The following is a 17,106-nucleotide window of genomic DNA, read 5'->3' on the forward strand; positions in this document are numbered from 1 at the left end:
TGTTGTCAGATGTGAAAATTACCGAACTATCAGTTTAATAAGCCACGGCTGCAAAATACTAACGTGAATTCTTTACAGACGAATGGAAAAACTTGTAGAAGCCGACCTCGGGGAAGATCAATTTCGATTGCGTAGAAATGTTGGAACACGTGAGCCAATACTGACACTACGACCTATCTTATAACAAAGATTAAGGAAAGGCAAACCTACGTTTCTAGCATTTGTAGACTTAGACAAAGCTTTTGACAATGTTGCCTGGTATACTGCCTTTCAAATTCTAAAGGTTGCAAGGGTAAGATACAGGGAGCGAAAGGGTATTTACAATTTGTGCAGAAACCAGATGGCAGTTATAAGAATCGAGGGACATGAAAGGGAAGCAGTGGTTGGGAAGGGAGTGAGACAGGGTTGTAGCCTATCCCCGATGTTATTCAATCTGTATATTGAGTAAGCAGTGAAGGAAACAAAAGAAAAATTCGGAGTAGGTATCAAAATCCATGAAGAAGAAATAAAAACTTTGAAGTTCGCCGCTGACATTGTAATTCTGTGAGAGACAGCAAAGGACTTGCAAGAGCAGTTGAACGGAATGGACAGTGTTTGGAAAGGAGGGTATAAGATAAACATCAACAAAAGCAAAACTAGGACAATGGAATGCAGTCGAATTAAATCGGGCGATGCTGGGGGATTTAGATTAGGAAATGAGATTCTTAAAGTAGTAGGGAGCAAATTCACTGATGATGGCCAAAGTAGAGAGGATATAAAATGTAGACTGGCAATGGCAAGGAAAGCGTTTCTGAAGAAGAGAAATTTGTTAACATTGATTATGGCCGCACGGCTGGCATTAACAGGCATTAAGAGACTCTGAACGCAGAATACTAGTTAGAAATATATGTATGAGATTACATTTCGGAAATCATTAGGAAATACAATATTCCAACTCAAGAGTGGGCCGAGAATACCAAATTTCAGGCATTACCTCTCGCCACGGGCAACCCTGTGGCCAACGGCCTTCACTTAACGACCGAGAGCAGTGGCCTTTGGGTAGGTTTGTCAGTGCTAACAGACAAGCAACACTGCGTGCAGTAGCCGCGGATATCTACCTGGGACGCACGATGATCGTATCCGCTAGCAGTGTGCTGCGAAATCTAGAGTTAATGGGCTGTGGCAACAGACGACCGACACGAGTGCCTTTGCCAACAGCACGACGTCGCCTGTAGTGCCTTCTCTTTGCTTGTGACCATCTCCTTTGGACCCTACAATACTGGACAACGGTGACATGATTAGATGAGTTGGTAAGAGCTGATGGTAGTGTTCCAGTGTGGCGCAGACCCCACGATGTCATGGACCCATGCCGTCAACAAGACAGTGGTGGTGGCTACTCCATAATGGCATGGGCCGTGTTTACATGGGACTGGTTCCACAAGTGGAACTGAACCAAACGAAATAATTTGCAGCCATTTAGGGATTTGATGTTCCAAAATAACGATGAAATTTTTATGGATGAAAATGTGCCATGTCATCGGTCTACTATTATTCGCTATTAGTTTGAAGTTCGAGAAAATGGTTTAGGCATCGAAATCAGCCGACATGAATCCCATTGAGAATTTGTGGGACGTAATCGAGAGATCAGTATGTGTATAAAATACTCTACCGGCAATACTTTCTAAATTATGGTTCAAATGGCTCTGAGCACTATGGGACTTAACACCTGAGGTCATCAGTCCCCTAGAACGTAGACCTACGTAACCTAACTAACCTAAGGACATCACACTTATCCATGCCAGAGACAGGATTCGAACCCGCGACCGTAGCGGTCGCGCGGTTCCAGACTGAAGTGCCTAGAACCGCTCGGTCACTCCGGCCGGCTCGCAATTATGGACGGCTTAATATTACCGCAGGAGACTTCCAACGACTTGTTAAGTCCATGCCACGTCGAGTTCCTGTACTGCGGGGGCGAAAGCAGGGACGACACGATGTTAGGAGGTGTCCCATGGCTTTCGTCATCTCAGTGTAAATAAACATTCCAGTTGAATATCGCTGAAGATACCAGGTGAATTAAAGGGAAATGTTTTTAGTTAAGACAGAAGCAACACAAACCTTTCGAATTTGCTGATCTTTTCCTAAGCATCTTAGATATTGTTGGGCAAAAAGTTTAAGAACATGTTTTACTGCTGTGTGAACATATCTCTAGCTCTTGAATATTCAATAATAATTAATTTAGTAGTCTGTAAATTAGGTAGTTTCAAACATGTTGAATATGAGCAACAAACGTCGGCTGGTAAATGCAACTAATTATTTAATTAACCATATGCATGAGTAAAGTCGTAGTCCCGTCAAAATTGAAGCAACTATTACTATCCAACAGCGAGATCCGATTCAAATTGCAAATTCTTTACGGTTAAAGAATGACTACTAAATGTGTTAGCCAGCCGCGGTGGCCGTGCGGTTCTGGCGCTGCAGTCCTGAACCGCGGGACCGCTACGGTCGCAGGTTCGAGTCCTGCCTCGGGCATGGGTGTGTGTGATGTCCCTAGGTTAGTTAGGTTTAAGTAGTTCTACGTTCTAGGGGACTTATGACCTAAGATGTTGAGTCACATAGTGCTCAGAGTCATTTGAACCATTTGAACTAAATGTGTTAACTGGAGTTTTTTTCGCTTCATGTCACTCACAGACGGTTTTATTCATCATTTAAGGCATTTCTCAGAATGATATGAATTACTTCGTTAATCTCTACATATGGATGTGTGTGACACTAATAGTTCCACATTCATAAATCTTCTTAATTGGTACTGTCATTGATACGTGCATTCACAGTGACAGGCCATGCACGGAAAATGTCCTCTCGACTTCTTCCGAATTCCAACGAAATATGGATAGGAACAATGGCACAGGTAAGCTTTGAGGCGACCTATGAGACGTCTCTTATGATCCAACTCGACATCATCGGACGACAACTGCGGGCTCATTCACAATCAGTATTAAATCTTCCCTGTATTGACCGACCAAGTGCAATAGGCATGGAACTCCATTCTACAAACCGACACCAGTACAACACCATGCATGCACGTTTGCATGCTTCCAATAAATATTCTCGGCGTTACACCGCTTATTAATGTGCCAGCACTTCACATTTGCAATGGCCTATCTCGCGCTTACCTTAACCTGTGATCTTGTAATGTTAATCACTTAAAACTGATTCCTAGACAAACTTACTTTCGGAATTTTAATTCTGTACATTAATTATTTTTTGGTGCTCGGATTTTTTTCCATCTGTGTATTTAGTTATTCCCATCCGTTGTGATTGAAAAATATAAGCAAAAAGCGTTTGGTGTCTGTAAACCTGGTGAAATACCATGTGTAAACGTATAACCAGGCACTAAATGCACCGTTAACTGTTCCATGAATTTGTCTCTTTGTCATCAGTCCCCAAGCCACAAAGGTCTTTCGTCGAAGGCCATGCTTTAGCTGTAAATGACTGCCGAATGTGACTGACAGGAATGAAATCGTTATCTGTAGGAGAACGTGTTCGTGTTAGCGTTTGAGGTTGTAAATTTTCAAAGTACCAAAAAAAAGTGTGGAATCTTATGGGACTTAACTGCTAAGGTTATCAGTCCCTAAGCTTACACACTACTTCACCTAAATTATCCTAAGGACAAACACACACACCCACGCCCGAGGGAGGACTCGAACCTCCGCCGGGACCAGCCGCACAGTCCACGACTGCAGCGTCTTAGACCGCTCGGCTAATCCCGCGCGGCATTGAAAGTAACACTTGCTCCAAATGTAGGCTTACAGTAAGGATTATCACTACGCAGTTACGTAGCGAGGAAGAGCGTTTCCAATTTAATACCATATCTTCTGGAAACCCAGAGATGGCACAACTGGGCCTAGGCGTACCCTCCTCGTTAGCATGAATACGTCGAAATCCAAATACGTCGAACAAAAGCCTAGTCACCCCAGGAGAAACCAAGCAAATATATCGCGTAAAACGGTCCTTAGCCTTAAAAATGATCACATTTCGGCAGGAAGATCCTCCACCAGTTTCTCCAGGTATGTCACATCCAACTGGAGAGATTCGTTGATGATTAGACCCAGCAGAACTACCTAACTGTCGCAATATTGTTTATTGGAATTTACCAGCCGTTCTCAATAGCCCCAGGTGCGTTAATTCGAGTTAAGGTCGGGAGATATAAAGAGGCCAGTCGAAATGTTATAGGCTGCCCCAGTGTTCGCCCTGGCTTCTGAACAAGGCCCTCCTGGTATTGACTGCTAGGAGTGCCTACAACATACTCATCAAAAAGACGTAGAAAAAATAGCAATATCTGGTCCCCGAGAATGTTGAAATAAACGCCACGGATCGTGTTCACGGTAATGAATGGATGGGTCCCTAATCATAATATGAATAACACTCTGAAAACATCACAGAAATACCTGCGGACTTAATTAAATGATCTACTCACAGCAGGGTAACCGCCTCTTTGTGCAGCAGGTGCACTTGTCGCCCCGAGCGTAAAATTACAGACCAGTGTCCTTAACATCGGCTTTCTGCAGAATTCTTGAATATATTCTCAGCTCTAATATAATAAATTTCCTTGAGACGGAAACGCTTCTGTCCACAAATCACCGCGGATTTGGAATACATCGCCCGAGCGAAACTCAGCTTGCCATTTTCTCGCGTGATATCCAGTGAACCACGAATGTAGGGCTACAGGGAGACACTGCAGACTGCTAACAAAAGATCAGAGCATATGGAATAGGCTGGCAGATATGCGAGCAACTCGAAGACTTCTTAAATGATAGAACGCAGTGCGTTGCCCTCGACTGTGAGTGTTCATCAGAGGCACGGATGTCGGGAGGAATGCACAAGGCACCTATGCAAGTAAATGATCCGATGGACAGGGTTGTCAGCAATCTGCGACGGATTGTCAATGTCGCCCTGGGTACGGAAAAGTGTCGTCGCTGAGTGAGTGTAGGAAGATACAAAATGGCTAAGACAAATTTTCTAGTTGTGTTCATGAATGACAATTTACTCTAAATGTAGAAAAAATATAAGTTTATGCAGATGAATGGCAAAAACAGCGCTATAATGTAGTAATACAGCATTAGTAGTGTGCTGCTTTACACAGTCATCTTGATTAAATATCTAGCCGTAACAAGCGATATTAAATGGAAAATGCACGCATGAATGGTAGCAGGGAAAGCGAATAGTCGACTTCGGTTGATTGGGAGAACTTCAGGAAACTGTGATTCATTATAAAGAGATCGAGTACAGAACACTAGTGCGAACCATTCTTCAGTCCTGTTTCCGATCCCGACTGTTTGAACCGAAGAAAGATATGGAAGCAGTTCAGAGGTGGGATGCCAGATTTGTTACCAGTAGGCTGTATCAGCATGTGAGTATTACAGAGCTCTTTCGTAAACCCAAATGTTCAAATATGCGTGAGTTCGTAAGGGACCAAACTGCTGGGGTCATCGGTCGCTAGACTTACACACTACTTAAACTAACTTATGCTAAGAACAACACACACATCCATGCCCGAGGGAGGACTCGAACCTTCGGCGGGAGGGTCCGCGCAATCCGTTACATGGCACCTCAAACCCCGCGGCCACTAAACCTGAGGCAGAGATAACGTTATTTTCGCCAAAAAAAATATTGAGAAAATTTACAGTACTCGCGTCTGAAGTTGACTGCAAACCAAATGTGCTACCGTACATTTCACTTACGGGGCACGAAGATAAGAGAGAGAAATTAGGGCTCCTATCGAGGCACATAGATAGTTGTTTTTCCTTCGCTGTATTTTCGTGTGATACAGGAAAGCAAATGATTATTGTAAGGGACAACGTTTGTAGCAACTGTGCGGCAGTAGTAGGGCAATTGCTAGTGTGCGTTGCATATATTCATGGGCAAATTTGACTGATTGATGAACACCTCCCCCTCCACTTAACCTATTGTTCTGTTAATTGATTTATGACCCCCTGGAAAAAATCTTCCAATCGAAGAAAGCTCGCCACCTCTCTCCCTCCCTTTCAACCTCTCCCATCTCTCGGGGAAATCCCCTCGCCTGTGCAAGCACACATTTGATGTTGTTGTTGTTGTCTTCAGTCCTGAGACTGGTTTGATGCAGCTCTCCATGCTACTCTATCCTGTGCTAGCTTCTTCATCTCCCAGTACCTACTGCAACCTACATCCTTCTGAATCTGCTTAGTGTACTCATCTCTCGGTCTCCCTCTACGATTTTTACCCTCCACACTGCCCTCCAATGCTAAATTTGTGATCCCTTGATGCCTCAAAACATGTCCTACCAACCGATCCCTTCTTCTAGTCAAGTTGTGCCACAAACTTCTCTTCTCCCCAATCCTATTCAATACCTCCTCATTAGTTACATGATCTATCCACCTTATCTTCAGTATTCTTCTGTAGCACCACATTTCGAAAGCTTCTATTCTCTTCTTGTCCAAACTAGTTATCGTCCATGTTTCACTTCCATACATGGCTACACTCCAAACAAATATTTTCAGAAATGACTTCCTGACACTTAAATCTATATTCGATGTTAACAAATTTCTCTTCTTCAGAAACGCTTTCCTTGCCATTGCCAGTCTACATTTTATATCCTCTCTACTTCGACCATCATCAGTTATTTTACTTCCTAAATAGCAAAACTCCTTTACTACTTTAAGTGTCTCATTTCCTAATCTAATTCCCTCAGCATCACCCGATTTAATTTGACTACATTCCATTATCCTCGTTTTGCTTTTGTTAATGTTCATCTTGTATCCTCCTTTCAAGACACTGTCCATTCCGTTCAACTGCTCTTCCAAGTCCTTTGCCGTGTCTGACAGAATTACAATGTCATCGGCGAACCTCAAAGTTTTTACTTCGTCTCCATGAATTTTAATACCTACTCCAAATTTTTCTTTTGTTTCCTTTACTGCTTGTTCAATATACAGATTGAATAACATCGGGGAGAGGCTACAACCCTGTCTCACTCCTTTCCCAACCACTGCTTCCCTTTCATGCCCCTCGACTCTTATGACTGCCATCTGGTTTCTGTACAAATTGTAAATAGCCTTTCGCTCCCTGTATTTTACCCCTGCCACCTTTAGAATTTGAAAAAGAGTATTCCAGTCAACATTGTCAAAAGCTTTCTCTAGGTGTACAAATGCTAGAAACGTAGGTTTGCCTTTTCTTAATCTTTCTTCTAAGATAAGTCGTAAGGTCAGTATTGCCTCACGTGTTCCAACATTTCGACGGAATCCAAACTGATCCTCCCCGAGGTCCGCATCTACCAGTTTTTCCATTCGTCTGTAAAGAATTAGCGTTAGTATTTTGCAGCTGTGACTTATTAAACTGATAGTTCGGTAGTTTTCACATCTGTCAGCACCTGCTTTCTTTGGGATTGGAATTATTATATTCTTCTTGAAGTCTGAGGGTATTTCGCCTGTCTCATACATCTTGCTCACCAGCTGGTAGAGTTTTGTCATGACTGGCTCTCCCAAGGCCGTCAGTAGTTCTAATGGAATGTTGTCTACTCCGGGGGCCTTGTTTCGACTCAGGTCTTTCAGTGCTCTGTCATACTCTTCACGCAGTATCGTATCACCCATTTCGTCTTCATCTACATCCTCTTCCATTTCCATAATATTGTCCTCAAGTACATCACCCTTGTATATACCTTCTATATACTCCTTCCACCTTTCTGCCTTCCCTTCTTTGCTTAGAACTGGGTTTCCATTTGAGCTCTTGATATTCATACACGTGGTTCTCTTCTCTCCAAAGGTCTCTTTAATTTTCCTGTAGGCAGTATCTATCTTACCCCTAGTGAGATAAGCTTCTACATCCTTACATTTGTCCTCTAGCCATCCCTGTTTAGCCATTCTGCACTTCCTGTCGATCTCATTTTTGAGACGTTTGTATTCCTTTTTGCCTGCTTCATTTACTGCATTTTTATATTTTCTCCTTTCATCAATTAAATTCAATATTTCTTCTGTTACCCAAGGATTTCTAGCAGCCCTCGTCTTTTTACCTACTTTATCCTCTGCTGCCTTCACTACTTCATCCCTCAGAGCTACCCATTCTTCTTCTACTGTATTTCTTTCCCCTATTCCTGTCAATTGTTCCCTTATGCTCTCCCTGAAACTCTGTACAATCTCTGGTTCTTTCAGTTTATCCAGGTCCCATCTCCTTAATTTCCCACATTTTTGCAGTTTCTTCAGTTTTAATCTACAGGTCATAACCAATAGATTGTGGTCAGAGTCCACATCTGCCCCTGGAAATGTCTTACAACTTAAAACCTGGTTCCTAAATCTCTGTCTTACCATTATATAATCTATCTGATACCTTTTAGTATCTCCAGGGTTCTTCCACGTATACAACCTTCTTTCATGATTCTTAAACCAAGTGTTACCTATGACTAAGTTGTGCTCTGTACAATATTCTACTAGGCGGCTTCCTCTTTCATTTCTTAGCCCCAATCCATATTCACCTACTATGTTTCCTTCTCTCCCTTTTCCTACACTCGAATTCCAGTCACCCATTACTATTAAATTTTCGTCTCCCTTCACTATCTGAATAATTTCTTTTATTTCATCGTACATTTCTTTTTATATCTAACTTTAACCTATCCATTTCCCTTTTTAAATTTTCTAACCTACCTGCCCGATTAAGGGATCTGACATTCCACGCTCCGATCCGTAGAACGCCAGTTTTCTTTCTCCTGGTAACGACATCCTCCTGAGTAGTCCCCGCCCGGAGATCCGAATGGGGGACTATTTTACCTCCGGAATATTTTACCCAAGAGGATGCCATCATCATTTAATCATACAGTAAAGCTGCATGTCCCCGGGAAAAATTACGGCTGTAGTTTCCCCTTGCTTTCAGCCGTTCGCAGTACCAGCACAGCAACGCCGTTTTGGTTAATGTTGCAAGGCCAGATCAGTCAATCATCCAGACTGTTGCCCCTGCAACTACTGAAAAGGCTGCTGCCCCTCTTCAGGAACCACACGTTTGTCTGGCCTCTCAACAGATACCCCTCCGTTGTGGTTGCACCTACGGTACGGCCATCTGTATCGCTGAGGCACGCAAGCCTCCCCACCAACAGCAAGGTCCATGGTTCATGGGGGGGATACCGAATTAATTCTCTAGTTAATTAAATCTATAAATTAATTGACCCCTCCCCGCCGGTAATTATCCCAAATTCCGTCCCCTCCCACACTTGGAAATAGATGGGAAAAACATTTAGTCTGGGTTGAAGAGGAAGGATCGCATGACAGGAAATTCAGATCAGTGTCAATTACGTAGGAAAAGGATATACTGTTTGTTTATAAAATTCAATTGTCAATGGTCGCTCTCTCTTTTATTTGCTGGGAAAAGTTCACCAATTTCTGCTGTTTTGGAAGATGTAGGTCTTGTAAAATACGTCGGAAAGAAATAATTAAATAGATCGCTTTTTTGCGATCGCGCAAGGAGCGTCGTCACGAAATTTACGTCGACTCAATCTACCGCATGTAATTACACTGTTAAAAATCTTCTCACCGACCGTAGGGCAGACGTTCCGGCCGCTTTATGTATTCCTGAGTGCGCAGGTCAAGTGAGAGGCCCGTACACAGAGCCGTCTGATGCAGCGCGCAGACCGGAAGTCGCGCTGATCCTCGAACAAAGCAACACGTGACGGCAACGCTTTGCGTGGATGTACCGACAGGTAAGAAGTTCTAGGAAGCACTAGCTTCCCGTGCCACAGACATCAGATGTGGTGTCCTCCTGTGATTACAATGCTACACATTGGCGGTGGAGATAACAGCTCACAAAAAATATCGCTAGTAGAAATCTAAACCATAATTATCTCGAAAAATGCCAAGCCAACACTTATACCGGAAATGGTCTCTAGAAAACGTGCACTCACTCACAGCTTCGAAGAAATCCATCTTGCTGTATAAACGACTCGATCACTGCACGTTGCTGGCACCGTCGCTACAACAAGTCTGCTTCCCACAGTGTCCGCAATCGTTGTGCCAAGGCCCACAGACAACCAGCGAGTCATCCCAGCGCCCCCGAGCAAAATTGGTCGAAACTACTGACTGGTGATCGCCACACAAAGAATGGCGTAGTTCACCCCCATGTGTAGAGATAGACGAAAGCAAATCCAGTTATTAAAGATAAGCAACACTCACCATATATCGGGGGTCCTGTATGCTGAGATGTTTGAGAGAACACTCCTCCACACATTTCCTGTAATCTCGACGGTCACGAAGGCAGCAAAACATATATTCAGCGGTAGTTCACTGTTCACGCAGCAAAGGAGTTCCTCAAGCAACGCCACCTGCACAGTCCAGCGACCCTACAGCCGAAATCGGAGTCCTTTTGGTATTTCATACCCGGGAAACAACCTCCATTTCCTCTCAAGTGGCTTCTTTAATTTGTGCCTGCGTGCGTGAATCAAACCATCCAATCCTGTCTACCAAGGTATCCCCAAATACTGCAGTCTGATTGGTTACTGCCAAATTAGTGGCCAGATCTAGAGTTTAAATGAAGCCTGCCCCCTCCACCCCAGCTACATTCTCCTATAGTTCTAACAAGAAATAAAAACATAATAATAACTTAATCATCAATTAAATATTTTATTGTCTAAGCACGCCCTTGGGTCAGATCTATTTGATACCTCCCTCGTCTGCAGTAATCCTTAATGTGGTTCATCTCTATACCAACGGAAAGCAATCAGCGATATCAAGCAACGGCAGTGTCAGTGGCGGCAAACCCCTGAGGGAATGGGAATTACATGGTAAGTTAAAGTTCAAATAGGCAACTGTAGCTTCCACTTACACTAAGAATTTCGTAGTAACAATATTAAATACATTTCGTGTTATTGTTTCAGCTTACATCCACCAAATTGCAGATGAGTTGGAGGTGGAGAAGGTGCAGTGGCTGCAACAGCATCGTAAGTAGTTTATAATTCTCCTTTGTATACATAATACGCTGCTGTTATTTAGCAATAAGTAAGTGAGTCTTTGCTGTCGGACATGGTTTCGAAAATCAAAATCGATAACTGTAGCTTTTTCATTAAGAATTTCGTAGTATTAAATAGATGTTGTCTTATTGTTTCAGCACATGTCCATGATAAAACTGGTGAGCTAGCTGCTAAAAGCCAGAAAATTGCGCAGAAACAGCATTGTAAGTAGCATCATATATATATATATATATATATATATATATATATATATATATATATATATATATATATAGTACTGTGTATACGTAATATGTTTCTGGTTGACAAAAATTTCATCGCATATGTAATACGGTGTATATTCTCTGTTGTTGTTGTAGACTATTTCCTGGTAGAACAATATGAACAGGGACGGGTATGTGTCAAGGATAAGCAGGAGTAATCGCACAGCCGATCCCCTGTAATTTCTAAAACAAATTCTCATAGCTTTTTTTCACGTGTGTGTGAGTTTTCATTCTTAAAAAACTTTTACGTGATGTCAGTGAGATGGGCAGATGGCTGTTCCTCACTCCAGGCGGGAAGAAATGCCACTGTAGATGGAAAGAGACCTTCACCAGCCTCAGGAGGTGCCTGATGACCTGAGGGAGATGCCAAGGATACAGAGCGAAATAAGTAATTTCTGTACATGTGCTCATTCTACTTACAAATAATAATAATCAGTGTTCTTTCTCTCCATGTAGCAGCAACAGCTGGCGATGTCTGGAATGATATACTTACTTCTCCACAGATGCTGTATCCGGGGAACAATTCCTACAACACATTGTGACGCGGGTACTGGGGGCAGCGAAGCCGGTTTCGCCAACGTGGAGTCCAGTAAGGCATTCCTTACTTTGTCGGTAAGGGCGCCAGTCGTCGCCACGCGGGAAGCCACTGCCACCGGCCCCCACTGCCGCCCCCGCTGCCGCCCCCGCTGCCGCCGCCGGAGCCCTGTTCTGGCGCCTACGGGCCACCCTGCCTCCGTCAGGCGGGTCACAGATGCAGCAGCAGCAGCCGCAGCCAGCCAGACTGCTTGCACTGGCCTGATACCGCAAAGTCTCCTCCTACTTCGCCTTCTTGTCCGCGTCAGTACGTAACCACCAACACTTCACCGCAGGCAGCTTCGTCATCGTCATCAACTAGTTGTAGTATTAATAGTAGCGATGATCGTGTAACTAGCGACAGTTCCCTCTCCTTCCCTTTAGTGAAGAACATCAGGTCAGTTAAACCACACTGTTAGAATATCCACTAATTGAGATCGCCTTTGAGGAGTGGATCTCTTTCACTAGAATCGACAATTCGGCAGGAAGGCACCGTGCCTTCCTGTCGTGGAGTCGGAGCTCCTCAAGGCTGTTAATGATCTGCGGTATCCCGCTAATAAATGTGTAACCCCCCCCCCCCAAAAAAAAAACTGCCTCTGGCGTTGAAGAGACAGGTTTTCATTATCTTTGAGGCGATAATGGCGTAATAATGAGGAGCAAGTCAACCATCAACGGGTTCCGTGAATCCACCTTGGGAGCTATACTAGCATAATTTCCCGAGATGGAAAATAGGAGGTCAGTTAAAGTACTGAGTTGAATACCACTCCTCAACACACGTCCGCATGTCTGTTGTTGTTGTGGCCTTCGGTCCAGAGACTTGCTCTCCATGGTACTCCATCCTGTGCAAATTTCTTCATCTCCAAGTAACTACTGCAACCATCATTCCTCTGAATATGTTTAGTGTAGTCAACCCTTGGTCTCCCTCTACAATTTTTACCCTCCACGATGCGCTCCAATGCTAAATTTGTGATCCCCTGATTCCTCGGAACATGTCCTACCAACCGGTCCCTTTTTCTTGTCAAGTTGTACCACAAATTTCTCTTCTCCCCAATTCTATTCAATACCTCCTCATTAGTTATGGGATCTACCCATCAAATCTTCAGGATTCTTCTGTAGCACCACATTTCAAAAGCTTCTATTCTCTTCTTGTCCAAACTATTTATCGTCCATGTTTCACTTCCATACATGGCTACACTCCATACAAATACTTTCAGAAACGACTTTCTGACACTTAAATCTTAGTCGATGTTAGCAAAAATTTCTGTTCTCCAGAAACGCTTTTATTGCCATTGCCTGTCTACATTTTAATCCTCTCTACTTCGACTATCATCAGGTATTTTGCTCCAAAATAGCGAAACTCATCTTCTACTTGAAGTGTTACTATTTCAACTCCCTCAGAATCATCTGATTTAATTCGGCTGAATTCCATTATCCTCGTTTTCTTGTGTTAATGTTTATTTATATCCTCCTTTCAATACACTGTCCATTCTGTTCAACTGCTTCTCCAGTTCCTTTGCTGTTCCTGACTGAATTACAGTCTCTTCGCAAACCTTAGTTTTTATTTCTTCTTCGTGGATTTTAATTCCTGCTGCAAATTGATCTTTTGTTTCCTTTACTGTTTACTCAATATAGAGATTGAATAACGTCTCACTCCCTTCTCAACCACTGCTTCCCTTTCGTGCCTCCAGACTCTTATAACTGCCACCTGGTTTTTGTACAAATTGTAAACAGTCTGTCGCTCCCTGTATCTGACCCCTGCCACCTTCAGAATTTGAAAGATTGTATTTCAGTCATCATTGTCAAAAACTTTCTCCAAGCCTACAAATGCTAGAAACATAGGTATGTCATTCCTTAATCTCTGAGGGTATTTCGCGTGTCTCATACAAGTTGCTCACCAGATGGTAGAGTTTTGTCTTCACGCAGTATCTTATCTCACATTTCATCTCCGTCTTCTTCCGTTTCGATATTATTACCCTCAAGTACATCTCCCTTGTACAGACCCTGTATATACTTCTTGCACCTTTCTGCCTTCCCTTCTATGCTTGGAACTGGTTTTTCATCTGAGCTCTTGATATTCATAAGAGTGATTCTCTTTTCTCCAAAGGTCTCTTTAACTTTCCTGAATGCAGTATCTACTTAACCCCCAGTGACATATGGCTGTACATCTGTACATTTGTACCATAGTCATCACTGATTAGACATTTTGCACTTCCTGTCGAATCTCATTTTTGAGACTTTTCTATTCGATTTCGCCTGCTTCACTTACTGCATTTTTATATTTTCCTCTTTCATCAGCTAAATTCAATGTTTCTGTTAACCAAGAATTTCTACTAGTTTTCGTATTTTTACCTACTTGATCCTCTCCTGCCTTCACTATTTCATCTCTCGAAATTACCCATTCTTCTTCTACTGCATCTCTTTCCCCATTCTTGTCAATCGTTCCCTAATGCTCTCTCTGAAACCCTCAACAACCTCTGGTTTTATTTTCACTCTATCCAGGTCCCATATCCTTAAATTTCCACCTTTTTTCAATTTCTTCAGTTTTAATTTACAGTTCATAACCAATAGATTGTGGTCAAAGTCCTCATTTGCCCCTGGAAATGTCTTACAATTTAAAACCTGGATCTTAAATCTTTGTCTTACCATTATATAATCTATATGAAACCTTCCAGTGCATCCAGGCCTCTTCCATGTACATAATCTCCTTTCATGATTCTTAAACAAAGTGTTTTGCTCTGTGCAAGATTCTAAGAGGCGGCTTCTTCTTTCATTCCTTTCATTCGTTCCATATTCACCAACTATTTTCCTTTCTCTTCCTATTATCGAATTCCGGTGCCGCATGACTATTAAATTTTCGTTTCCCTTCACTATCTGAATAATTTCTTTTATCTCATTGTACATTTTTTCAACCTCTTCGTCATCTGCGGTGCTAGTTGGCATATAAACTTGTACTACTGTGGTAGGCGTGGGCTTCGTGTCTATCTTTGCTACAATAATGCACTCACTATGGTATTAGTAGTAGCTTACCGCGCTCCTATTTTTTTTTTATTCATCATTAGAGCTACTCCTGCAGTACCACTATTTGATTTTGCATTTATAACCCTGTATTGATCTGACCAGTAGTCTTGTTCCTCCTGCCATCGAACTTCACTAATTCCCACTATATGTAGCTCTAACCTATCCATTTCCCTTTTTAAATTTTCTAACCTACCTGCCCGATTAAGAGATCTGATATTCCACGCTCCGATCCGTAGAACGCTAGTTTTCTTTCTACTGATAACGACGTCCTCCTGAGTAGTCCCCGCCCGCAGATTCGAATGGGGGACTGTTTTATCTCCGAAATATTTTACCCAAGAGGACGCCGTCATCATTGAACCATAAAGCTGCATGCCCTTGAGAAAATTACGTCTGTAGTTTAGCCTTGGTTTCTGCCGTTCACAGTACCAGCATAGCAAGGCTGTTCTGGTGAATATTACAAGGCCAGATCAGTTAATCATCCAGACTGTTGCTGCTGAACTTCTGAAAAGGCTGCTGCCCCTCTTCAGGAACCACACATTTCTCTGGCCTCTCAAGGGATACCGCTCCGTTGTGGTTGCACCCACGGTGTGGCTATTTGTATCGTTGAGGCTTGCAAGCCTCCACACCAACGGCAAGGTCCATGGTTCACGTCTATGGTGCAGTAGATGGAGGGTCTAGCTGTATACAGCTACCTGAAGATATAGCATACAGAAGGCATGCATTAACGTCAATAATGAAAAGGTTCAGGCTTACTTTGCATGGTCACTCCCGGCTTGTGAGAGAAATTACCAAGTACATCCAGAGCTCACATTTCTATATGGTAGATACCTGGACATTCAGATGTGTTATACATTTTATGGTGTTGAATTCTCTGCTAAACCCCAGGACGTACCTCTATTTGAGGGGCAGAATATCGGAATATCGTTTCATGTTGATGACCTGGAGAAACGGAAGACAGATGAGTTGTGGGCTCCCTCCTTTTCTCATACTTTGCGTGTGAGCGTAAGATACATGTAAATGTGCTCTTATAGTGCGATGAGAAAAATAAGGAGAAAGGCTATTATCATTATGTTTCGATCAACGACGTGTTCAGATTCCTTTTCTCCAAATTGTTAACCGATAGTTGTGTAAAGTATATTTACTTAAGGTCTCTAAATTATTTTTCCATAGACTAGTTGTTAGCAGACAACTAGTAGATTGAGATCGCAAGGACCCAGTATGTGTTGTTATGCCTACTGAGGAAACCAAATTCATAATGTTTAAAACTGCTCGCCATCAGGAGCAACGACTGTTTCTCGAATACACCGACATTGAATGCCTCCTCGCTCCCCTGACCGGCAATAGAAGGAGAAAGAAGGTTTGTAAAAAAAAGCGGTTGACTTTCATAAAACTTTGAACATAGCTGCTAAGGTTCAGTGACCGTGTCAGAATTATATTAGAACAAGTAAGCCCTCGGTCACTAATATTAAGTCAAACATGAACCAGGTTCCGACGGTACTACGAGCGTGGTCTGCAGAATTAAGCTAACTGTTCTAAAACATAATAGGTATATAAGACATTAATAAACTAAAGTGCGTACTGACTGGTCAATTTTTGACTTAATATTTGTGACCGAGGGCTTATTTGTTGTAATATGGTTGACTGTCATATTTGTGGGTTACCGTTAGACAGAAAAGCAAAAACTCCTCGTAGGGACCACTGTGATCTTAGGGGGAAGCTCTGTGGCTGAGCTTACAGTATGTGCAATTTGAAGTATCAGTTGCCAAGGCGCATATCCATTTTCTTCCAAATTTAAACGGTGTGACGCTCGCTTTCTTGTTCTTGGTTGATTTCAGGTGTGACAAAAATCAGATCAGCTTCCTTCCTGAGTGCTTTGAGAAATATATTTGATTCTCCAAACCAATGACGCCAAGAATTACGGCTCAAATGGTTCAAATGGCTCTGATCACTATGGGACTTAACATCTGAGGTCATCAGTCCCCTAGAATTTAGAACTACTTAAACCTAACTAACCTAAGGACATAACAAACATTAATGCCCGAGGCAGGATTCGAACCTGCGAACGCAGGGGTCTCGCGGTTCCAGACTGAGGCGCCTAGAACCGCTCGGCCACACGACCGGCCAAGAATTACACTCCGCTTTTTTGGCTCGCTACGTATTATGCACGTACCACTCCAGGTATCACTCGAGCTGCATTTCCCGATGACGAGAAGTTTCAGCTTTTGCTTAGGAAGGGGGATGTTCCATATGAGTATCTAGAGAGTATGGCAAAACTCAACTAAACCAGGCTTCTTT

The 17,106-nt window shown here is 42.8% G+C and overlaps 1 protein-coding gene across 1 annotated transcript in view; it reads left to right on the forward strand.

The window, feature by feature from the left end:
• LOC126282303 (neurotrimin-like) overlaps positions 1-17,106 on the forward strand; it is a 152,826-nt gene that overhangs the window by 13,291 nt on the left and 122,429 nt on the right. Inside the window, exons 3-4 of the mRNA XM_049981957.1 lie at positions 10,865-10,927; positions 11,095-11,160. Of these exons, the coding sequence (XP_049837914.1) occupies positions 10,865-10,927; positions 11,095-11,160 (129 nt within the window). The remainder of the gene's footprint in view (positions 1-10,864; positions 10,928-11,094; positions 11,161-17,106) is intronic.

This window comes from Schistocerca gregaria, chromosome 7 (assembly GCF_023897955.1).
Source record: "Schistocerca gregaria isolate iqSchGreg1 chromosome 7, iqSchGreg1.2, whole genome shotgun sequence".
Classification (NCBI taxonomy): Eukaryota; Metazoa; Arthropoda; class Insecta; order Orthoptera; family Acrididae; genus Schistocerca; species Schistocerca gregaria.